General features: G+C 36.3%; 1 protein-coding gene across 5 annotated transcripts in view; it reads right to left on the bottom strand.

Annotated features, from left to right (window-relative positions):
* The window catches only part of KIDINS220 (kinase D-interacting substrate 220kDa), a 92,957-nt gene that overhangs the window by 32,816 nt on the left and 34,100 nt on the right, over positions 1-26,041 (bottom strand). For all 5 annotated transcript variants that reach the window (XM_018055691.1, XM_018055693.1, XM_018055694.1 and 2 more), the window contains exons 12-22: positions 25,397-25,574; positions 22,407-22,571; positions 21,269-21,448; positions 20,118-20,283; positions 18,316-18,467; positions 17,867-18,156; positions 16,644-16,784; positions 15,601-15,844; positions 15,356-15,444; positions 13,747-13,891; positions 12,903-13,065 (exon numbers count right to left, since the gene is read on the bottom strand). In XM_018055691.1, the coding sequence (XP_017911180.1) occupies positions 12,903-13,065; positions 13,747-13,891; positions 15,356-15,444; positions 15,601-15,844; positions 16,644-16,784; positions 17,867-18,156; positions 18,316-18,467; positions 20,118-20,283; positions 21,269-21,448; positions 22,407-22,571; positions 25,397-25,574 (1,913 nt within the window). The remainder of the gene's footprint in view (positions 1-12,902; positions 13,066-13,746; positions 13,892-15,355; positions 15,445-15,600; positions 15,845-16,643; positions 16,785-17,866; positions 18,157-18,315; positions 18,468-20,117; positions 20,284-21,268; positions 21,449-22,406; positions 22,572-25,396; positions 25,575-26,041) is intronic.

Genomic DNA, 26,041 nt, shown 5'->3' with positions numbered 1-26,041 from the left:
TTTGCAGGGGACACATTCTGCCCATAGCAGGAGGCGCCCTTGTCTTATTCCTGTCTTTAGGGGGAAGCTTGCAATTTTGTCATCACTGAGACTGTTGGCAGTGGGCTGTTCCCTACGTGCCTTTTACCACGCTGAGTAAATTCCCTTCTACTCCTAGTTTTCTGTTTTTATCCCCAAAGGGTGTTGTATTTCGTCAGATGCCTTTTGTGCCTCCCTTGAGTATTCTGCAATCCTTTTTATTTCTGTAGAATGAGTGGTAACATCCACAATTTCTGATTTTAGTTAATTCTGTCTTCTCTTTTATTTTTTCCTGTCAATCTAGTGAAAGACTTGTAAATTTTGTTGATGTTTGCAAAGAATTTTCGTTTTCACCAGTTCTCACTAATGCTATTTTATTCTCTATTTATTTATTTCCACTCTAATCATTATTACTTCCTTTCTTTGGCTAACCTTGAAACTTAAAATTTGCTCCTTTTTTTCTACTTTCTCAATGTGTAAAGTTGGGCTATCCATAATTTTTCTCCTTTTTAAATATAAGCATTTATAGCTATAAATTTTCCTGAGTGCTGCCTTTGCTGCATCCCATAAATTTAATCACCCCTAAAATTCTCATAAAGAGTATCTTGAAGGACTTCCCTGGTGGGCCAGTGGTTAAGATGCTGTGCTTTTACTGCTGAGGGCACAGCTTCAATCCTTGGTCGGAGGAGCTAAGATCCCACAAGTCGCTCCATGGCACCAAAAATCCTTATAAGGCACTGACTTCATGCATGGGCATTATGTAAAATGTTCTGAGTAAGGTATCCCTTTCTTATATGAAATCTAACAAAAAAAGGTATTTAAATGCTATAAAGAGAATTATAAAAATTAGTATTTTATCTATCTCCCAAAATCCCATGAAGTATTATTTCAGTTTTTAAAATGAGGAACTTAAGGCTCAGAGAGGTTAAGCAACTGGCCTGACATGGCCTGGCTGTAAGGGGAAGAGCTGGTGGGTGTGTCTGCCAATTCACAAGCCTATACCCTGCTTCTTGCACTGGCTCATGATTCTTAAATTAATGGTTTACATGTTTTTAACTCCTTAAAAATATAAAGTAGAATGCTGTTACATATTAAATTATACACACTGAAGAAGGCCAACACATAAGCCTATGTTGGCTGGTTATATAGGCTTTTTGTTTCAGTTTTTTGCAGATTTTTGAAATAAAGTTTCTCTTCCATCTTTGTGGATGTATTTAAATTCCTTCACGGTTTTAAAATACAGGCTAGCACTTTTCTGCTAACAAAATTATGCAAACAAGACACTACTACTACTCCACCCCACATGCCTGAGCACGGAATGCAAAAGCCAGTTAAAAAATAGCAATAATAAAGACATGCTTCAAATGATAGGACCTCGTCAGAGAAGCAGCACCCAACACATCATCTATTATAAAAAAAAATGTGAGCAACTGTTAGATTATATTAACGAGTCACTTAAGAAGTAATTCCCAATTAAACTTTCACATTTCTGAATTACATTAATTGAAAATACCCTATCATTGCAAAGCAAGTTTAAAAACTGGTTACCATCTGCATCTACTCATGATTTAGAATTTTCTTGATATTACATTGCCAAAACTGAGTACAGAAACAAATAGATGTGTAAACCAATGCAGAACTGCAACCATCGTCCATACACTTCAATTTTAATAATCTTCAAAACAGCTCATTTTCCCAAATGAATTTATCAGGAAATGTTATAATTTCAATTAATTTATATTTATTCTGCTTTATTTATTGGGATTCAGCATAAGACAGAATCTGCAGAAAGGTTTCCACTAGCAGGGGGAAAGCCTAAATCATGTAAGTGATCAGATGACAACAAAATGGTGATTTCGAGCTAAAGAGAAAACTTCAGCTGAGAGGCTAAGAGAGAGGCAACGTATTCCACAGCAGGCTCAGTGAAAATAGTTATCACTCAAAAAAAGCAAAGCTCATTGTTTTAGATCAAAAGTATATACGATGATATTTTAAAATATTCCAACAAAAGTAAATAAGATCCAATTTTCATAACCTTTTAAGGAACACTGTGAGGTGCTAGAAAGCAATGAGAAAATGTTCATGTTATTTTCGCCTTTAAGCAATCTTAAAAAGTGACTAATCACACAGTGATTTACTGAAAAAATCTGCAATAAAACTTTCAATAACAAGCAGAGAATGAAGGCTCTGCACTCAAAGTCTGCCTATAAATATGTCTAAGGTTAAACCAAAACTTCTATTATATAAGTTATCTTAAAAGTTTAATGTTTAATTAGAATGGAACCCAAGATCTATATTAGTATTTTAATATAGAAATACAAGTTTGTAAGAAGATTAATTTAAAACATTCTTCATTCTTCATATCTACCCTTTTCTCAACTTAATGAAAACTACACTATTCAATCATTCATTTATTCAATCATTCGTTTATGATCATAATTCTTGGTGCTTACTAGTGTCCTTTGAAGCCATTCTTTAAATAATAGGAATGAAAGCTGAACTTCAGAGACTAACATATTCATTAAACTCAGTGTCTGTCTTGTTTTTCTGCTATGAAAAAGGGAAAGCAAAATGCATTAGTTCTTATTTCTCAGTCAACCACGTTAACCATGTTTCTGGTGAAATACTGCCCCCTCGTGGACCTTCCGGACATTGCAAACAAAGGCCACATGCTCCAGGGTTTTGCATCAGCATTTCACCGTTATCTTAGTATTTCCACAAGGGAGCACCTTCTAACATTAGAAGATCCCCTGGAGAAGGGTATGGCAACGCACTCCAGTATTCTTGCCTGGAGAATCCCACGGACAAAGGAGCCTGGCAGGCTACAGTCCATAGGTCACAAAGAGTTGGACACGACTGAAGCGGCTTAGCATAACACAGCATTTTTATTATATGTTACTTTTGCTTATTCTTACATTTTGAAGAGTCTTAAAAGTATTGTGCTTTGAAATGCCAAAATTACAAACCTCTAATGAAGAAATAATTTCAGGAAAAAATTGATCTCTACCTGATCTCTAATGGTATACTGAATCTTTCTGACAAATCTGAATCCTTGAATAGTATGTTTTTTAATGTAAATGTGCATAATGTGCATAATATTCTTGCTGTACTATAAAATAAACTATAAGTCTGCACAGGTAATGATATTTCTATTTTATATATTAAAAGATATTTTAGAAAAACTGATTTTTAAATACTGTTTTCAAATATTTAAATATTTTCAAATATCAAAGCCTTAGTTAACATATTTTAGTTTTTCATGTTAGAAACACACAACTTTGAAACATCTAAAATTCTTTCTCTGTTCTACATTTGTATAAAATACTGAAAACAGCATTATGAGTTTAAATGAGAAAATATTTTAAAAATCAATTTTATTCTATTGAAAGCAAAAGAAAAGTTATCTAAAAAGCTACCAAGGAAAAAATTACAGCCACTTAGTGTACATAAAAATGGTCTAAAGGCTTAAACACACAGATGTACCAGCTGTTTAAGTGCCAAATATCACAACTGAGTTTTCTTAAGCTTTCCATACAAAACCTACTGCAGTTAGCAGACACAATCAAAACTGAATAAAGCATTGATTTGGGGTTTTGCATAAGTTGTTAAGAAGTCTGCCTTTTTTAAATGGAATTAAGATAAATTCCATCCTCTTAAAAAATGTCTGCTATAACATTCCCATTGATACACAATAAATGATTCTAAATATTCATTTGAAAATGAATAAATTATATCTGGAAATAAAAAGTAAAATCAGTTCACTTCTGTCTTTCTAATATCTCAGACCAGTTGTCTAGCTCTGTAGTCATAGACAGCCTGCTGGCTTCCAGAAATAGGCCTGGGGAAGCTCCAGCAGCTACAGCTGTGTGGTCTTAGGTAACTCCCACTCCCTGCCTCCCAGAGTTATGGGTATTAAATGAAATAATCTAGGTAAATCCATATATTGAGGGCTCAAGTAATAGCACTAGCTAGTGCTTTTATTAGCATGTGCCCAGCATGTAATAAACTCTATAAATATTTAATGAATGAACACAATCAAAACGTTCAGCATAACAAAAACAGAGTACAGCTAAGTCAAAGGGCCTTTCTGAACAATACTGACAACAGCCAGTGAACAGAAACAGAAGTGAGAGGAACTTGTCTAAAAGTGTGCTGATACGAAGCAACTCCAGACTGCGGCATTCATGAAACGATCATGAATGTAAGAAACCCTAGAAACGCAGCTGAACTCACCTACAGGGAAACACCTATGAAAACACTGCTTTGATTTTACTATCACCTGACAAAAGGCAGAATCTACTAGGTGTTAGCTGAAATATGTCATCATTCAATCTTTGTGTTCTGAAAACTCTCTGTGCCTTACCCAGGGATCCACTGTTGTAATAACAAAGGAAAATGTTCACCTACATTTAGAACCAAAGGAGGACTAGTCTATATGGATAGTATTCAAGATAAAATGTGACTTCTCACTTACCAGCTTCCCCCACGCCATGCTTTCCCCAAAGCAAATGTCATCATCATATTTCATTATTCTTTCAGAAATACCCACCACCGCCTACTCTATGTCATGAATGTCTAGAAACGAGGAATTTAGCAAGGTTTAACGAAGTTACACTTCATGGAGTTATCAGTCTAGTTCAGGAAACAAATATTAAAGAAACTGCAATGCAAATATCTATTAAAGATACTGAATGTTACTAGGAGCCTGGCAGCGATGATAAAACAAAGAAGTTGCAAAATATATAAATAGGTAAACTCAAAAAACAGTCAAACATGTCTCATTCTGTTTCATTTTTTTTTCTCCAAACAAAAGTAGAGATATTTTTCAGGCCTATCAAAATAAACTAAAAAATTCTGACCTTCATCTTTATTTATCTTTAGGAACCTGAGTTTTCCAAGTAATTTCCACATAGACAATGGGTAAAAATAAACACCACACAAGAAATGCATGTTTAACTGTCAACACTACATCTATTTACAGGCATCTTTGTTCACGGTTCTTTGAAGGCTCAATCTTCACATGAAACCCTGCAAATATACTGTTATTTATTTTATCCTGTTAAAATGTGATTTCTGTTTTAGATTGTAATCTTTTTTTTTCAACACAAACCTGCTTAGTTTCCTTTTCTATATGGAGAATCATTTCATGAGCTTGCAAAGAATTTGATGAGGGTTTTTTTTTTTTAAGATAAAAAAGAAAGTAGAAAAGAAATAGTGAAGTTGCTCAGTCATGTCCAGCTCTTTGCGACCCCACAGACTGTAGCCTAACAGGCTCCTCCGTCCATGGAATTTTCCAGGCAAGAGTCCTGGAGCGGATTGCCATTTCCTTCTCCAGGGGATCTTCCTAACCCGGGGATCTTCCTAACCCAGGGATCGAACCCCGGTCTCCCACATTGCAGGCAGATGCTTTACTGTCTGAGCCAATAAGGAAGATATTGATAAAGTATTGAACTCCTGAAAAAAGTGTTTACATTATACATACATTAAGGGCAAGAATGTTCTGGGAATAAAAATGGAAATAACAATTACACACGAGAAAGTAAATTATTAACGTGGAATGGTGACAACACCAACACACATCAAAAATACAGAATTTCATTAGGATTCTCAACTACTTACAAGAAACAATAAAAGGACATACATGAAACAGTATTGGGAATAAATATTTACAGTATCTCAAACCTAAATTAAGGAAAAAATCATCAGTACAAGAATGAACTTCATACCACCAAGAAGATAAGACAATTTCCTTACAAATCTAAACTATCTAGCGTCCAATTTTTTATGTTATTCAGATTCATAACTTCCGTCCATATGAAAAGGAAACAAGCCTGTGCATAATCTGGGCCACGTGATGGGTTGGGGAGGGGTATCAGTAATGACCCAGAACTTGAAGGAAAGAGGAAGGTAGTGAGAGCGAAGAGAGGCAGGAAGTAACTAGAAGTGATAAAACTAAGCTTATGAAAAGTTTGGCTAAGTATCATCCAGCATGATTTTTTATTATGAAAAATGTTTTAAGTACAGAAAAACTACTCCTTGAACAGTTTAAATATACTGAACTTTGGATGAATTTTATAAATTAGATGTCTATAGTGTCTACTCAGCAAATAGTTATTTTAGGGAAATGGAAATGGCCACCATTCTGAAGCTCTCTCAAAACTTACTCAATTGCTCAAAAAAAATCAAGTACAAGAAGTCACCAAAACAAAGTACAGCATTATCCTTACCACAACCCTAATTCTGACCACATCATTCTAAGTAAAAGACTGGCTGAGTAGCGTCAAAACAGACATTTGAAGCAGTACCTTCATGGAAGCCATTTAAATTGATCTTTCAAAAGCCTCTATCATTGCTTAAAATGCTTAATACTAAAAAATGCCAGAAATAAAGTTTTATACTAAAATATCTCAGTGGGGTCTAAAACTCTACAATAAAAGTAGACAGAAAATCTTTATCTACAGTTTTTATTTTACTGCTTTTCTTCTTACTAAATGTATGTTAACAAAAAAAAACCTCAAATGATCTAGACAAAAGCTTTTAGCTCAACACATAATTGCAAGAAAATTACAATAATTGTACCAATTAAAATAATCTTGAATGAACAGTATGTCATCTTAATGTTCCAATGGTTTATAGAGGGATCTACTTAATTAGCTGAAATTGCTTTCCAGTGTTAGTATCAAATGTCATTTGTTAAAAGTTGAACAATTTAGAAAATAATTTAACAAAGCAATTTTACCAAACACCAAGAACCAACATTTTCTTTTTCAGCTGAATAAAGCAAGCAGATGTGTCATCAAATTGCTATAAAAATAAATGAGGCTTTTTATGGATTAAAAAAATTTTACTACTAGTGTTAAAAATACTATTTTCTGATTGTTTTTACCAAATCAGATTTCTTTAATAAAATAAATGAATATCAATTATATACTGCTGCTTTCTGTCTGCAATAAATAAAACATTTTATTATTCAAATGACAAGCAATAGCACCAAAGAACTCAACTATGGTTAACTAGAACAGTCATCTGAGTTATTCTAACATATTCCAGTATGATTTTTTGATATACTGATCAAACTGTCTCCCTATAGTTTTTCATTTGAGATCTTAAATTAAGTCAATTCCTTAATGAACTCTCAAAGATTCTTACTAAATTGTCTTTTTGCTTCCCTTAGAATAGCTACAAAACAGTATTTGTAAGTATCTGCAGGCATATAGGACACAGTCATTTCTTTTTTTAAAAAAAAGACACACATCTCAAAGTCACCCTGCATTCTACCCATTCGTGGATGGCAGGCCCACCAAGAGCTGAAGTCTAAAATAATAGATTAACTTAATTCCAAAGCAAAGTTCTCATTACCTCATTATACCCCCAATATACAAAAGTCTATGTTTATAGCATAGAATATTCTCACTACAAAAATTCACTCCATGCTATTTTTATGATTAAAAATACACTTTACCCCAAAACTTTTCTTTGACAAATGTTCTATTTAATAAATAAACAGGGTGAAATTTTACCATTATTTTTAAACTACAGGTGATAATATATTTTCTTTTGTCTGTATGATATATTTTAACTAATTAAAATGTAAATTTCTGAGAACTTCCTCAAACATTAGGAAGGCGTGTAAGCTGAGGCTCAAGTGCCGGAAATTAGTGTGAAAGTTTTAAAAGGGCAAGTAATTAATTAGACCTTTTAAAAGGTCTATTAGCAAAGAAAGTTAGTTTTAGCCTGAAAAGCTTTCTATCATCCAGAAAGCAGTGTTTCAGCCCATTACTGATAAAACTTGTTAACTGGCTAATTGTTTGAGCCATCACATTTTTACTTTATTCCAGTTGTTTCAAATGTGTACATTTTACTTTCAATCAGAATATATATTCCTCATATACTTGAGTGATGAGGGACAAAAGATATGTTGCATATAATTTACCCTCTAATGGTTTAGAAAAAAACGTGTGTGTGTGTGGGGGGGAGTGTGTGGTAATGGTGTCTTTGGGAATGCTGAAGTATTTAGGTGTGAAATACGCTTTCAGATGGTTTGGCAAAAGAAAAGGGTATGTATGTGTGTAGAAACGTGTCTGTAAGTTCCTCAAGGGCATTAGATGCTTTGCACGTTTGTCCCTCTACCCTACTTCCTCAGGCAGCCCCTGGAACACATAAAAGCACAAAGGACACAATCTGAGCCCTAACCTACAGTAAAGACCCACACCAAACACACATCACATGAAGAAAATTAACTAGAATGGGTACACTAATGAAAACTGCACTTTTTGTACCCACTTGTTCCATACCTTTAGAGGTACTGGCTGATTTTGACATTAGAATCAACCAGTGAATAAAGTGTGGTTTGTGATTCATTCTACCACCACAGAACAAAATAGTAGGTTTTTTTTTTTTAGAGCTTTCAAAAGACACATGAATAGATACATAATGATTTTCAATTTGGCATGTGTGAAAAGGTTACTAAAATCACAGGAGTGCACTAAGGAGTACAGCTCTTAGATTCATTTAATTCAAATTATGTCCCTAAGTAAAAATGTTAACAAAGCAACATTTACTGGACAGTCACTGGGGAGAACAAAAGGCATGGGAAAAGGAAAACTTTTTAATAAGAACCAGGTACTTCATCTACACACACATGTATACTTTCCTTTTGCCAAACCATCTGAAAGTGTATTTCACACCTAAATATTTCATCATGAATGTCCCCCAAACACCCTTAGCATACCGAAGGATATTAACATTAACTCAAAAACTCAAATTCCCCAACTGCCCACAAAATGCCCTTCAGTGCTCTACTCTTATGACAGATTCCAATCACAGCTCACACACTGCATTTGAGCTGTGGGATCTCTTCAGTCTCCCTCAGTGGCCAATATGGAACCTAAGCCAGTTGCCTTGTAGCGTGTTTCACATCTCAGATTCACGTGGCCGTTTCTTCATAATCAGGATCACATTAAAACACGGCTGGCAACAGGAGCACATAGGTGATGTGGTACCTTCTACTGCCTTTTATCTAGAGTCACATGAGCCTGATGCTGAGAAAGATTGAAGGCAAGATGAGAAAAGGGTGGCAGAGGATGGGATAGTTAGAAAGCATCACTGACTCGATGAACATGAATCTGCACAAACTCCAGGAGATAGTGAAGGACAGGGAAGCCTGGAGTGCCCAGTCCATGGGGTTGCGAAGAGTCAAACACAACTCAGCAACTAGACAACAACACAATGCTATGCCTCCCATTACTGATGTCAGACTTGATTATTTGATTAAAACTGGTGACAAGTCTCTCCCAGCAAGGGCATTTCTTCTGTGGTTGCACATAACCTGGGGAGTGACACTTTGAGATCATGTGTGCCTCGTGTTCCCCAACAACTTCCCCCCAGTAGTTTTTGCAACCACTGATGATCTTTGCTTGAATCAATGATTATACTGGGGATTAAAAAATAATAATTTTATTTCACTCATTCCTTCTACATTTATTAGCTGGCATTCTAAAACAAAGAATTATTCCTTGTTTGCTCTCTTCTAAGCATTACTATGGACTCATGGGTTTTGTTGATATGTTATAATCCATTACTATCATTTTTCTTTGTGAAAATGGGCCCAAGTTTGAAAGGTGCTCCTTCAGACTACGTCCCGTGGCTGTCTGTGCAAACCCTGCTGTCCTCGTACACATCCTTCTCTGGTTTCTGGTACAACAATGCAGACTCCCCTTGAGCTTTCCCTGCCTCTGACCTGGAATTAGCCATTTCTCCAAGGAGTCCAGCTCCAGGTAAGCTCACAGTTTGGGGATATTTTTGCTCCCTTTCGCTGGGCAAAGCAAGGGAAAATCTCATTTTAAATTATGAGTTAATAATTTAACATTTCCAAATCCAATCTGCTTTCCATGCAGGAGACACAGGCAACCTGGGTTCAATCCCTAGGTCAGGAAGATCCCCTAGAGGAAGGAAATGGCAACCCATTCCAATATTCTTGCCTGGGAAATCTCATGGACAGTGATGCTGGAGAAGAATCTTCAAGTCCCCTTGAACTGCAAGGAGATCAAACCAGTCAATCCTAAAGGAAATCAACCCTGAATATTCACTGGAAAGACTGATGCTGAAGCTGAAACTCCAATACTCTGGCCACCTTATGTGAAGATTCGACTCACTGGAAAAGACCTTGATGCTGGGAAAGACTGAAGGCAAAAAGAGAAGGGGGCGACAGAGGGTGAGATGGTTGGATAGCATTACCAACTCAATGGACATGAATCTGAGCAAACTCTAGGAGATAGTGAAAGACAGGGAACCCTGGTGCACTGCAATCCATGAGGTCACAGAGTCAGACATGACTTAGCGACCTAACAACAACAAAATCCAATCTAATACCACAGTACTCTTCCTAATTTTTTCCATCCAATATTGGTATTTCCTTCTCCCACAGAGAAAACACTGGCTTCCAAGAATAGCAATTTATTTATTCATTTACTCTATCTTACAATACACGCAAAAGGACTTCAGGAGTATAATAATACAATTAGAAACAATAAACCTACTAAGTTCAAGATTTCGTTGTAGCTAATTTTGTCCTCAGTATATTCTACTAAGAATAAAGAGTCAAGAGAAAACTGAGTTCCAAGGTGTTTGAATTAATATTTTTCTGTGTGGTTATACTATCAATTTTATATATCATTAGCATCAATTCTTCCTGTTTGTATTCAATATTAGGGTTTGTGTTTTTCTATCCTTTTTGAATTAGTTTTTTTAATATATGAAAGGCAAACCATATAAAAATATACATTCAGAGTACATCTCATTCCCCATCTAAGCATCCTCTTCAGGTAAACATTTTTATTACTTTCTGTTTTTTCCTTCCTGTGGGTTGTTTTATATTTTCACAAAAAATAATACATATTTACATATTTATATGTAGACGTCCTTACTCCCCCTTCTTTCTTTTACAAATAGAGCATGTTATATACTCTCGCATTTTGCAGTTTTCACTTACTAATGTATCCTTAAAATTTCTCCATATCAAATCATAGTTTTTTTCTCATTTTCTACAGTTAAAAAACACTCTATTATGGTAGATGTGCCATAATTTATTCAACTAATGTTTCTAAAAACATGCAGTTAAGTTATGGTGCTACAGATAAGGTCACAATAAATAACACAATAAATAAATAAGGTCACAATAATGTATAAGTGTTTTGTCACTGTGGAGGTGTGTGTTCAGAGTAAATTTCCACAGTGGGATTGCTGGGTGAAAAAGTAAATACATATTTACTTGTTCACCACTGTATCTCCAGTATTGGTGGCAGGGCCCAGCAGACACTTGATAAACTTTTTTTGATTGAACTGAATCATGAATTCTTCTGAGAGCTTTAAAAACCGTTTGATAGTTTTACATCTCTCCTGCTTCTATTTCCTGAGAACAGAGACTCTCTCACCAAGTCTCACCCTCTTCACAGAGCATGCATGGGGCCAAGGGTTGAACTCTAAGCGTACAACCCGTAAAATGTGAAACACTGTCAATGTTTTTGTACTCCTGAGACACAGGAAACTTCTAGGCATCACATTCAATTTATGAAGGTGAAGAGATTGACTTCAGTACTATTTGTACCAAAACCTAAAACTGTGCTCATCCAGCAAATATTCATTATGCAGCACCTGTTACGATGCAAATGTTTATTCATGAAACAAAACAACAGTCTATTACACAACCAAGGAAAACACCAATCATGTATCTCATTATAAAAAGAGGATTTCTAAGCTATCAAAGAGCAGATGCATCCAGTAACACTGCTCTGCAGGCCCCTGGCAGCTGTGGATCACTGCCATCTACTGGAACACCTACTTCACACAGCCCACACAGTTTACAATGATTAATGTAGCATAAATGGAACATATAACCTCAAGAGCTCAAGTGTGTAGACAAATACTACAACCATCCTCTATATTCTAATATCAGTTATTTACCTAAAAATATTAGATAAAACATGAAAAATGGGGATTGGAAAATAATGAAAACCATATGCTGATCAATCTTAAAAGTTTAATATAGAAACTCTACACTGAATGGTTGGTCAGGTTTACCATTTTATTTACACATTCAAAATAATGCTTCAATTATACTAAGTTTTATACAATTGCATAGCCCCCTTGAATTGCATTTTTTCCTAAGAGATACTTTTATTTAGAATTACAATTGAAAGCTATGAAGGTATTAAGTATTTTGGTAAACAAAGAGGATTATAATTTTGTTTGTGAATTTGACAAGAAAGTGGTACTCTTAAAACCTGACACACTTGACACTACACTGAGCTTTGACTGTGTGTTTTCCCAGAAAAAACGTAATCAATTTCTTTATCAGAAGTAGATTTTAAAAGTACTTCAAATGACTATAAAAGAACAATAAATTTCTTTACTGTTTAGTGCAAAGTACGTTTACCATCCCGTATTCAGTTTCCCAGGTCCTCCAGATACAAAGCTATGAAAACACCTGCACTAATGATTTGGAAAATGTGACCTCCTCAATATGCTATCAAGACACTTGGAATAAAAAATAAAATGGACATTAAACAATGTTTTAAGGTTTGCCTTTTGTATATTTAAATACACAAATTTAATAGGACTATTAATTAAACATCTTTTATCATTAGGTTATACTGAGAAAGAAAGAATCTATCCAAATAAAGCTGTAAATTTAACACGATGGGATATACACTTGTGCTAATACAACTCTGAAATTATAATGGAAGAATTACTAATGAGAATGATTAAACTCAGAACTCTACATTTTATACATATTATTTTGCATTCATTTTGCTTTGTATGCATTTTTTCTTAAGAGTCAACTCAATTTAAAACAAATTTAAATATAAAAAGGTCAGATAAAGTACCTTTCATAGATGGTTTTTAATGTCATTTGATCTGGGATACCCTCAGTCTCTTCCAAATACAATATGAGCCATGAAGTTCTGTACGGCCACTGCTCAGTTAGGTTGATCCAGCTAGCAAGCCTATCCCAGTTGAAACTTATCTGATTGGCTCTCAGTAATCGTCCTTTAAAGAATACAAAAACATTTTAGAATTAATAGGTATGTAACGTTATGTTAAGCCAACCATTCTGTATATTCACAAATAACCAACTTCTACTATTTTTTAATTTGCCACTTAACTTACACTACAAATTCACACCTAATATTTATATGGCTGCTGGGAGAGGACCAGGGGGATGAGTATAGAGTTTCAGTTTAATGCGGTGAAATGCATTATGGAGATGGATGGTGGTGAAGGTTACACAAATAGTGAAAGTATTTAATACCACCCAAACGGACCCTGGTTAAGATGGTAAATTTTATGTGTATATCATTTAACACATTAAAAAAAAGAAAAAAAATGTAATTTGAAAATTAAAGCAGAACAGCAGCATGTAAAAATCTGATCTTCAACATTTTCAATTATAAATTAATTATAGTTATACAAATTAGCATAAAATTATTTTTATACAAAGAGAAAAATTAAACCTGAGGTGAAATTTTTAAACCAAATAAATAACAGTACACAACTGACAGTCGATTTTCACTATTGAAACCAATACTGGTTTTATTAGACACACAGTGCAAAATAAAACTGGTGTTCGGTGGTGTAAACCTATAAACACAGTCCATCCTTTTGTTTCTGGAAGGGAATTGCTCTGTTGATGTTGCACCTTACTGTCTACCACACAACAGGGAAACCCACCTGTCACAGAAACAATGTTGAGCAGTCTCCTCATGGTCTGCGGGCTTATGTCACTGAACCAGTCCTCCGTAACCAGCAGTTTTGTGAGGTCGAAGGACATCTGCCGGGTTATCGTGCGCTGCATCTGCCTTCTTCGGTAAGTGTCCTGAAACGGGGTACCGTCAGTGAGCGTGAACCCTCACTTCAACCCTGAGAGCTTGAGGCTCTTTTGAGAAGTTAATACATGTCTATGTCAATAACAAAAACAATCCAAAATTTCAGTCAAAGAGGAAGATGAAATAGTAACAGAAAGTATTATTATTACTCCCTGAAGTAGCATATGTACCGAACTCTAAAGTATTTCCAGCAAATGCATCAGAGACTATGGTTTAGCTTTGGGTGTACCTGATTTATAGTCGTACAATCAGAGAAAGCCCAATGCCTTGAAAATTATATATAAGCTGAACTGTATAAAGAAAATTCAATTCAAACTCTTATGGGAGCTCAGTATCTATAGGAACTCATAACAAAGCAAATAACCCCTTGCCCAGATTTAAGGATTCAGCATTTTGATTTTTAGGTTATTTTCAAATGTGACAGTTAACGAAAGGGCACAGCTGCTGTATCCTCACGTCTAGTAAGAATGAAAGGCTCTCTACTGGGCAGGGTGGGTGGGGGTTCCATCCAATCAGGAGAAGCAGGCACAATGAGGGTGGTTCTCATCTAAGGTCATGAGATAGGGGAACCCAAGGGTCCAGGCTCCCAGGACAGAAATTCTAAATGGCAACTCATAACCCACTCTTCATTTAGAGCTGTCAATTATCCTTGATACATTATTTCTGCAGCCATACTTGTACATGGTAAAGGCATAAAATCAAAATACCTGAAGACAGTTTTTAAAATGTAAAATGTCCCAATTAAAGATTTGCAAACTGGGGGGGCAGGCGGGGGGAGCGGGGTGGGTAGTGAAAAACATCACCAATGCTGGCCCAAGCTCGCCATCCATAAGCAGCATTGTTACCATCACTTACCTGCAAAGGTATATCTCCTTTCTTACAATAGTCCCAGTTCTTTACAAAAGGCTCCTAGGATAGGGCAGGGCAGGGAAACTACAGTGTCTCCCAGGAGACAACCAACAGACTGGGAAAGGCACACAAGGTCACTACGTGGGGCTAGAAAAAAAGAGCGCACACCTCACTAACATTAGGGCAGGAGGCCAGCCAACAGGACAACACAGCAAAGACTGGTTCTCACACCACAAGCCTCTCCCCCTTACAGCTGTGCTGACAGTGGCCCCCGGGACAATCACAACCTGACCTGGGATGAACCCAATGGTTCTCTGTCCCCAGTGACATCATCTAGGCAGCTTTCAAATCTCACTCTCAGAGGTTCTGATTCAACTGGTCTGGAGTGGGACCTGGGCTGAGAGCAGGCTGGGAGAGACCGGGCACTCCTATATAATTTACAGTTATTATGGCTCTAGGTTCAGACATTCCCTGAAAAACCACCAATGATAAAATATACTTTATGAGCTCAATGCAGTATTTATAAAATAAGTAAGCGGCCTTACCTTGGTTTTACTTAAACAGCAGCAATACAAACAAATGGCTCAAAACATACACTATCTTACCCGTCTATTGAGGGCCGTCTTGCTACCAAGTTTTGTCATCTCTCCAAGGCTGTTTTGTGAAACTCTTCTGTCAGTATCTTCCTGCATCCCTAAAAGTTTATCAAGAAAGCACCATTTGTCCTGAAACTCTGCTGTAAATGATAGTTGTGAAATTCGAACAACACTTTTCAAGGTAAGAGGAGATGTAAAATGAAAAACTGTGGAACCACTTCAAACCCAAAGTACCCGAGGAACTTGATCTTTACCTGCATTATCTGAGCATGGAACATCCCCATTAGTTGTTGAGGTCACAAGAAATTTTCTTGCACTGCTTAGTCCCCGACTGTTAAGGAAAACGGGCAGATGAACTATATTGCGCATATAGTCATGTCCATTGATGTTTGAGTCACGAAGCACACTATTGAGGTTCTGATTAATTGCCTTTATGATAATATGTGGATCACTTGCAAAAATGGCAATGAATGGGCCTTTTGAAAACAAAACTCGGACCTGTGGTAGAAAAAATGTATAATCACAATAAAAAACTTAAAATTATCCAAAGTAATAAAACCTCTCTTCAAAATCCGCGTTAGCCTTTGTGACTACATTTTTAAAACAGCATTTCCTTTTCATTCAAATGTTATTCTATGTGAAAACAAATTTTATTGAAGTTTCAATCTGGTTTTTCACCACCTGACAATTTTTCAACATTTGACAGTAATAGAATCTCCGAAGGAAACAACTGGTCCTGTCCTACTTTGAGACACTCAATCTACATAAGAAGTAAGATCCACAAACATGGGAAATACTCATGAAATACTCATGAGCAGACACAATGCACTGTACACGCTGGTCTAGTAAGAGCAATACACATGAGAAACACTCATGAAGTCCTCATGAGCAGACACGGTGAACTGCACACACTGGTCTCTGACCACAGGCACACACCGCTGCTTATACCAGACCTTACAGAAAGCCATGAACCTTTTTTACTTTTTAACAAAAACTCCACAAATTCTGTGGCTTCCCCATCCCTATCTATATTCTAACCATACCATCTGTACAGAAATTCTAGAGTCACACCCTGGACTTTAGAGACCCCCCTACTCACATTTCCCCTCACACTGCCATTAACCTAAAATTGGTTAAATCTGCTTGGGATGAAACTTCTGCTGTTTCTGCATAAAACACACAGTTGTTTTTATAAAGAAAAGATAGTATTCAAATTCCACTTGAGATATTCATGAAGCTGTTCCTCTCAGCTGCCACATATGCGACAGTTACAAGTTTCAAGATGGTTAAGACGTACAGTGTCCAGCATCTGGAGTACTTTGTCCTGCTCACAGGCATCTAGCCCATCGATGATAACCACCAGCCTTGTCTGATTCTGAGTGAAGCTGTCAATGGTTTTTGCCATCCTGGCCATCAATTCCACTTCACACTTAAGAACCTGTGCAAAAGAAAGGATACACTGCGCTGAAGATACGAGAAACTTAAGTACCTCTCTTAAAGAGCCTGAAAGTCGCCTACTGGGACAAAAGAAGCCCAAAGTGCTTGCTGCCAGCTGTGGTTCCACTTAGTAGAACTGTACTGAATGCATCACCATTTACAAAGTGCCTTCATCTAAATTAAAGCATTTCTTACAAAGAGGTAGACAATGTCATATCCATTTTAAAAGAACAAACTTGGCTGAAGTGACTTACATGCCAAGATCACATGCTCTGAAGGTCAGCAGACAAATTAGAATGCAAATCCAAATGGTCTACATGCCACACCACAACTGGCTTCCTGATGGCATGGGACCTTGATCAAAGGAAGGGGCTGCGGATAATTGTATAAAGTCCTTTTTACTCTGAAAAGTACATTCCTATCTTCTATGTTTTGGTGGTTCAATTTGTCTACTCTATCAGGCTGCAGAGCAACCTAAACTATTAGGTAATAACTACCACCTGAAGGATAATCTGCTAACTCTTTGCTGTTGCTGTTTAGCTGCTAAGTTGTGTCTGTGTGACCCCACAGACTGCAGCACACCAGGCTCCTCTGTCTTCCACTATCTCAAGTTTGCTCAAATTCATATCCATTGAGTCGGTGATACTATCTAACCATCTCATCCCCTGCCGCCTCCTTCTCCTTTGCCTTCAATCCTTCCCAGCACCAGGCTGTTTTCCAATGAATTGGCCCTTTGCATCTGGGGGCCAAAGTACTGAAGCTATAGTTAACTCTATGAGGATCTTTTTCCCCACACTACACATGCATTTTTCATAGGAAAAATCTGGATTAAAATGAAAAACAAGTGCAATTCTCTAACAGAAAATAGACTCCCTAAAGCCCCAGTGATGATGATCATGGGAGCATATTCACATTAGGACTATTTTCTTTTTTTTATTATTTTGGCTGCACCACACAGCTTGCGGGATCTTAGTTCCCTGACCAGGGTTCAAACCTGGGCCCTTGGCAGTGAAAGCAGAGTCCTAACCACTGGACCGCCAGAGAATTCCCAGAATTATTTTCTAACAAGCAAAGTGTGCTTACTTTCATGAATCCTTCACTTTTCAGTTTGTGCAGTTTGGAGGCAGCATTATGGAGGCGTTTCCTTTGAGAATTCAGAAGTGAGTCCAGCACCTGCCACCATGTTCGACAGTTCAGCACAAACGCCAACCCCACTATGGACGCAATTGATATGAGGACAGCATTCACTGTCATATGCTTCGGGTCAACTCTGAATATAGCCAGAAGAGTAATTGCAGCAATAATGCAGCCAAAGATGAAAAGGAAGATGACAAAAGATGGGAGACAACATGTTTTTTTCCATTTCTTTTTACCTGTAAAATACGACAAATGGTTTTAACATCTCAAACATCCAGAAAACCCCACTCATCACAGTGACAGCATATGACAAACCTGATGTTCATGTTTCCATGCATTTTGTCCATCCCATCCTCAACCTCTCCATATACAGAAAGAAGAGAAGACGGTCCTACCCTGTGTATCTTCAGTCTTGAACACTCGGAAAAGCCTAGTTGCCAAAAAGCCAAACTCTCTTTCACAAGCATCTGAGAGGGTGGCGATCATTTCAGCCATTGAAGTTTCCCCGCCTACGCTGGACAGTCTATTATAATCTGTAAACAAAAACCTTGGGAAAAGGGGAAAGAAAATGTTATGCTGCTACCTAAAGAAACAGTTTCAACATACATCATGTCTGTCATGTAGCTGTGTTTCCTTCATGTCTCTGTCAAAACATTGTTTTTAAAATTCTATTTGTAATTAGGTATCTTCCATTTCTAACAGCTTATATTCTTTTCTTAGGAAAAGACAGTAACAAAAGTTAAATTAGTAGAGTTATACGAAGCAATTCTGACTAAAAGCAGAAAAGGGAAAAGGTTATGACAGAACTTAGACAAAGGAGCCAGACATCTCCCCAGATCTCATGACACAACAATTCAACAGTGGCGCCCCACATCAGTCAGAAAGAGCCGCACAAAGAACATTTTGTAAACACCAACTGAAGAGATTAGAACCTTGAGAAAATAGTATAGTAATTAAGAACTTGATGCCATTTAAAAACTCAAGCTTCAGAATGTCCTATTTATAGCTTACTCATCTACCAGGGGTTGAGAAAGAAGTTATATTCTTTTCCTAGTTGTTCTGTGAAATAACTGAATTATTTGCATTTTGAGCCTCTGAATGGGTATTACTTCTGCATTAGTTCCTTTATTCCTTTCTACTGCTAAACTCCCATCTTAATCTTACAGACAAGCACTGCCTTCAAAATACAATCCAGGATCACAGTGTACTCTATGTATGCCTGGTCTTAATTAAATTAATGCTATTTTAGTTGTTCTAACTTTTTATAAGATAATGATCTCATTAATTTTAAATGCTTTTAATTTATGTAAAAATATCTTCCCCAACTCTTTTTATTCTATTCTGTGTTTTCTGTTTTTCATTTTAAATCATTTTCTTAACACTTAATCCTATATACCATTTATTTACCTGTAAGGTTTTATTTTTATCTTCCTCTCATAGTTCTGCTGTCTTACCAGGTTTGGTCCATTCACTTTCAGCTTAACTTACACATATTTTATCTTACAATAATTTCTAAATTCTTAATCTTTGCATATTTAATTATTTTACTAATTTCTGTTGAATTCTTTCTACTTTCAGTTCTTTAACCTTTTTTTTCCATTTTACTTTCCTCTGGGGCCCTTCAGATTGCCTTTACTCTTTGACTTACAAGTTTCTCATCTTTTCTGAACTGTTTGCTCATACCGTCCCATTATTATCAGGTATTATCATACCTAATAATGATATCATTATTATTTGATATGCTGATAACTTTAAAGGAGTGGGTAAATACATATCCACAGGTGAGGAAAGAACAGCTTGGAGCACATGCTGAGTTGCCAAGGCCACACCCTGATGTCAAAAGGTTCCAGGACTCCATCTTAGACCCAGTACTCTTTACTGATTTGTCCAAAGGATGGTAACAAGTATTGTAAGGGGGCAATGCGGGGCTTCACTCAAATAAAATTTGGCAAACCAAAGTTAAATATAATTTTTTATGAAAAGGTGTCTCTGATCCTGTAATGTACATGAGGGAGATGTAATATGAAGAGTTTTCCAAGTGTATTTGACCAGGGCACGTTTATTTCTCACATTAAAAAAGTTTAAGGGATCAATGTGTTTTTTTGGTCTCTTAAAAAAAACATGAGAAAAGATGCATTATCAACTTTCATTTGCTTCATTTTATTAAAAGTTACTTCTGTCAAAGGGACCAACTCACCTCACAGGTAGAGCTTTAGTGGTTTGCTCTGGCAGCTCAGGTGGGTTCACAAACATCAATTTGAGGAGGAGCTCCAAATAGCCAATATGTCTTGCCAATCTAGTACTGAGGACCCAGGCCCAATTCCAACTCTCTCCTTCCCTCCGTCCACCAAAGTAAATGACAACTAAAAGTCAAAGTTTTTAAAAAAATTATCCAGAACAATCATTAGTCAAGCAGCCTCTTTTCTGCAAACAGCCAAGTATCAAGTAGTGACAGGTAAGCTTACATACTTTTCATGGTCCCTTGTTATTTCCTAACTAGTCCTCAAAGAATTCCTCAACTAATTAACCTCCCCCAACATACATCTGGAGCTTCCCAGAATCCATCTGCCAATGCAGGAGACGTAAGAGATCTGGGTTTAATCCCTGGGTCAGGAAGATCCCCTGGAGTAGGAAATGGCCACCCACTCCCGTATTCTTGCTGGGAGAATCCCATGGACGAAGGAGCCTGGTGGGCTAGACTATGGGGTCACAAAGAACTAGACACAACTGGGCGGGCATCTGACCAACAGCAGTAGCAAAAACTTATCATCAGGTATGTGAAAAAGAGAAAGTAAGCTGACTAAAATGTGACATAATAAACACAATCAGAAGGATAATGCCTTAAACCAAAGCATATCCTTTAGTTCAGATTCAAATGTCAGAATGACTGGTTTTATCTCTATTTGTGACTGCTATGAAGTTACCAACAGTAAACCTATTTCCTTTCTTGCAACTGAAGACACTCCTAAAAACAGGGATTATATATATTTATCACTTTGCTTTTAGATAAATAAAAATTACAGTCATGATCAAGAGCATGCCATGATGTCTATGAAGACTTATTTTCAAAACAGATTCAAATATAAATCATTAACATAAAAAAGGGAAGTAATTTAAAGTTCTGCTTCAATATTAACAAGCAGTGCACTAGCTTTTGAAGTTTTGCCAGGCAGGCTGGGGACAATGCTCCTGTAAGCCAACTTACAAAATAGCAAAAAATCAATATTTTCACCTAAATAGGAAAACCACTTAGAGACTTTAGAAAACAGACACAGATACAGTTTTAAATAAAATAATGAGTTTTTACATTCTCTACATTTTTGGAAAAGATAAAAGGCAAAGACTTACTAAAAAATATATACAAGACAGCCAAGAAGCTCAATGACACTGCAATTCCAAGATTTGGGTCTACTGTAAAAGCAAACAATAAACCAAGCCCTCCACAAAGGAGCAGGGTCAGAAACACCACAAGCCATGAAAACTGAAACAGAGGTTCAATCTGTTGTCCTGCAAAAGTTTTCATTTCATCTGAAAGAGAAATTAATAAGAAAACATTATTTAAGAAATAAAACATTTTGAAAATTTCACATTTTCACTATAAACATTTATTTACCTACTAGAATGTTGCTACTTAACCATGCTAACCAATGTTCGCTTTTGCTAAGAATCTCATTCCTTAGAGGCACATTTACCCTTGACCCTTGCCCTACCCACTCTCTTGCGTCCTACTGAAAATATACAAAATCCTCTCTCATATATTCCCATCTGTCAAGGTTTTGTTGATATTTTAAGATTTGTATTATGCAACCAACAAAGTATTATTTCCATATATAAAACTAAAAATTATTACTTTGCTATGTGTCTTCAGAAAACATAGCATCACCATTCCACTGCACCTCCTCACCACTTCTCCCTCCAGTTACATTTGAGGATCACTGCTCTTAAAGGTGAGCCCAAATGAGCCTGGAACAAGTCATTCATTCCTACTACAAAACTTAGAGGGGAAAAAAAAAAAAAGTTTACAGGCAATATTGAAACCTGTCCTTGAAGAAACAAGTAAGATATTGCCAAGCAAAAGGAGTGGGGTCTCAGGTCAGAGGTCGGGGGAGATGTCTAGGAAGCTCCTACAGAGGAGCCACTCCATAAGTGTCTGGTCTGCACCTAGCAGAGCAAACAGCCATCTGTAACTACAGCACTGAGCATGCACAAGAGGTAGTGCTGGCAGGTGGAAGCACACAAGCTGACATGTCTGCGAAGGGCCCTGGTTTAAGATACCTACAGGTTTAAGATATCTATAAACAGTGCAGGCAGGAAATCTGCTACAGAGGGGTTCTAATGCAGTGGGATGTTTGTTTTAGAAAGAGAACTCAAATGATTGGGTTGAGGATCAATCACACACCCATACATAAAACTTTATTTTTACTTAAAAAACACACAAGCGAAAACCTTGTTATATGCACAGACACTTTATAAACAAGCCCTTTACCTTCTAGTTTCTTGAGTAAGAAGGATTTACCACTTCCCCACTGTGCATACAGGCCCACACAAATGGGCGGCTGCATGGTAGGCTCACTGAGAATATCTGCCAGGGCACTGCTATACAGATCATAACCAAGCATGTCACCATCTGTCTCGGTAGGAGACAAGTGTCCTGTAATTATAAACACATGATACCCTAACATTAAAAAGAGACATTATTATTATAAAGGAGCATCAATTCTCAAGGATTAATTGTTAACTCAATTAAAGGAAAAAAAAGGTTGAAAGTGTTAGTTGCTCAGTCATGTCTGATTCTCTTGTGACACTATGGACTGTAGCCCATCAGGCTCCTCTGTCCATGGGATTCTCCAGGCAAGAATTTGGAGTGGGTTGCCATTCCCTTCTCCAGGGGATCTTCCTGATCCAGGGAATGAACCCCAGTCTGCTGCATTGCAGGCAGATTCTTTAACATCTAAGCCACCAAGGTTAGACCTGTGTAAAAATAGGTTCAAAGGTTAATAAGTTAATACCATATTTCACAGAACTTAAGATACCTACTAATTACAAGAGGCACCATTATTATGTTCAACTGAGAGAAGAAGAAATGTTGCCAAATTATGACACAATGCTTTCTCACCCATCAATTATAAGACAAAGTCCAACTTCAAGGATACTAAAATGTGGAGTAAAGTGTAGTATAAAATCAATAAAAAGATTAAAACAGAAACTAGTCCATAGGAATCAATTTAATATGTACAGTACGAATAAAAATAAAGCTATAAAATGTTAGTTAAAAACACAAGAGATAAGCAGAGAAAAAAATATTCTATGGTTCCAAGCAGAAAGGGTCAATGACTAAAAAATAGCAATTCTCCCCAAATTAATCTATCACTTTAAGGCAATCTCAATAAAAATCGATGAGAATATTCTAAAAAATTAAAAAACAAGAATAGCTATGAAAAAAATTTAAAGACTATGAACAATTAGCTCTCTTTGGAGAAGAATCAAAATACATTCTAAAAGTACAATAATTATAATACCATAGAACTCACACAGGATATTAATGTAAGTGGCATGTCTAATCAGTGGGGAAAGGATGAATTAGTAGGTGGTGTTGGGAGAAGTAAGCCATTCTTTTTTTTTTTTTCCTTCTTTTTAATGAAATTAAAACTCTACATCTCATACTTCAACAAAAATAAGTTTCTGAAACAAAAAACTAAACGTAAAGAGTAAAACTATAAAAGTACAAGAAAATATAAGAGAAAAACCTTTAAAAATCTTTGTGTGGAAAAGAGCTTCCCTTCTCAATATAATATTAAAGCCAGAGCTGTAAGAAAAGGTCAACAAACTACAGATTTATATAACTTTCGAATGGGGAATAAAAAAACTCCCATCACCATAAACAAAGAATAATCTGGGGAGAGAGATACAATATTTAGCTGGATTCAGGATCAATATCCTTAAAAACACAAAAAGTCAATTTTATTAAATACTTTAAAAGAAAAAGAGGACAAAGGATACAAAGAGGAAAATAGTAAAAATGCAAATAGGCTATAAATGTTATTAAAAGATCTCAATCTCACTAATAATTTTACAATGGAAATTTATATCAAATTTTTTAATTATCAACCTGATTAGCAAAGGTCAATAAGAAGCTGGAAATATCCAGTGTTAGCAAGGTTGTAGGGAACTGCACAAACATGGCCTAAGGAAGAAGAGATTGTTACAACCATTTTGGAAAGTCTATCAAAACTGAATACCCAGTGACTTGCCAGTTCTACTTCTAGAAGTTTATTCCAAGAAAATAATCCTAAAAATAAAGAGTTTATGGATATTTGTACAAGTATGTTCACTGACGCACTAGCTTTTAATTGTAAAACAAACAAAATATTTATCAATAAAGAACTGAACATACTATTAAAACTTTGAAACATTATGCATCATTAAAACTTTTATAATATGGTATCTCAAGTTTTTTTTAAGGCTATATACATAGCATAGAAATGTAAAGAATTTACAATTTGTCCAAACAATGACAAATTAGGAGATAAGGGACAATGGGAAGATTGCACTTTTTTCTACTATATTTATGTTTTCATCCTTAAAATTTAATGCATGTATTATCATCAGAAAAAATATTTTAAAATGCAAAACTCAATACAATAGAATCATACTTAAAAACAAGATGTAAGTAAACAGCAAAACTGGAAGGTGGCAGGATTCTACTCTCTCCTGTTGGTTTCTAGGACTAACATGTCTCTTTTTAATTTGAGTAGAAAATTGCTCCATATTTCAAAAGACCACATGCGAATGATTAGAGTCTCATGTGCATCCTCTACAAGCAAAAACTACTTTAGTACAATATTCAAGGCATTATGCTGGGTGTTACGGAGGATACAAGATAAGAAGAAAGAAAACCTGCCCTGAATAATTTGGAATCTGGGAGAAAATTCTAAAAGAAATAAAATAAAAGGCCATATGTAATAGGTATTTAAAAAGGATTAACACAGTGCTTAAGTATTCAAATGAGGCAAAAATTTTATCTGGTTAGGCAGATCAGTCAAAATGTCACTGAGAAAGAGACGGTTGACCCCAGCCTTGGAGAAAGAGGATTTTAACAAGAACATTCATGGGAATGGAGTGGGCACAACACAAGCAGAGGCAGAGAGCCACTCACTGAAAACAGAGCATGTTGATAAAAGAACAAAGTTTACCTGAGAGAATAACAGGGGGAAGAGATTTTTAGAAAAGTAGGCTAGATTTTTGAAGGTTTTAAAAGCTACTGTTGACTCTGAATGTACTTAATTTAGAATGCTCCAATATAATGCAAACGAACTCTAGACAGGAAGAAGTTACTTTTCTACAGCAAAGTAATAACATTTTCACCTTTTATAATCTCTGGTTAAGTGACAAACACAAAACTGCTATCATTCTCTTAATTTTTTCATAGACGTTCATTTCTTAAAACCTCAGGCAGATACAAAACCCAATACTTACTGGCTCCAAATATTTGAGTTAAAATACTTTTTTGATGGCTACAGTCAATATTGTAGGGAGTCTCGCCTGCTTTGTTGGGTCTATACAGTAACCGTCCATCTTTGGGGTTTCTTAAAAGGAGTTCTGCCAGTTTCCGACTCCTCCCACGAATAGCAATGTGCAGAGGGGTGTCTCCTTTCTGTAAACAGTGAAGGGACACTTGAACTTCCCCATTTCTCATGGACGTATATACAGAATAACATTTTTCATATTTCTACAAAATAACAGAATACCCAAACTCTCCATATTTTTCATATGAGTTTTTATTTCTATCTTCCTTGCAATTTTCTTTCTCTAGTTCCTTCCCTAGCTTTTCTTGGGTAGGTATTCTTTCTCCCAGAGCCTCCAGAATGAAAGAGCACAAGGAACAGGTTTCCCCTGAGGCTTCTCACAGGCCCTGGATCCATTTCCATCATAGGTTAATGGTACTTCCATCTACCATTCAGATACTAACTGTCCACCGATGTCAACCGTCTTCCTCAACTAATTTATATTCTATTTCACAATGCTCTCGTCATCGGTCTACACAGCATCTCAGTCCATATCGGTATTTCACTACCACGAGTGAACCTGTCTTTCCCCATGCCCTTGGTCACCATCATCATC

Source organism: Capra hircus, chromosome 11, assembly GCF_001704415.2.
Source record: "Capra hircus breed San Clemente chromosome 11, ASM170441v1, whole genome shotgun sequence".
NCBI lineage: Eukaryota > Metazoa > Chordata > Mammalia > Artiodactyla > Bovidae > Capra > Capra hircus.
Note: the sequence above shows the minus strand (reverse complement) of the source record. Positions and strands in the feature narration are given on the sequence as shown.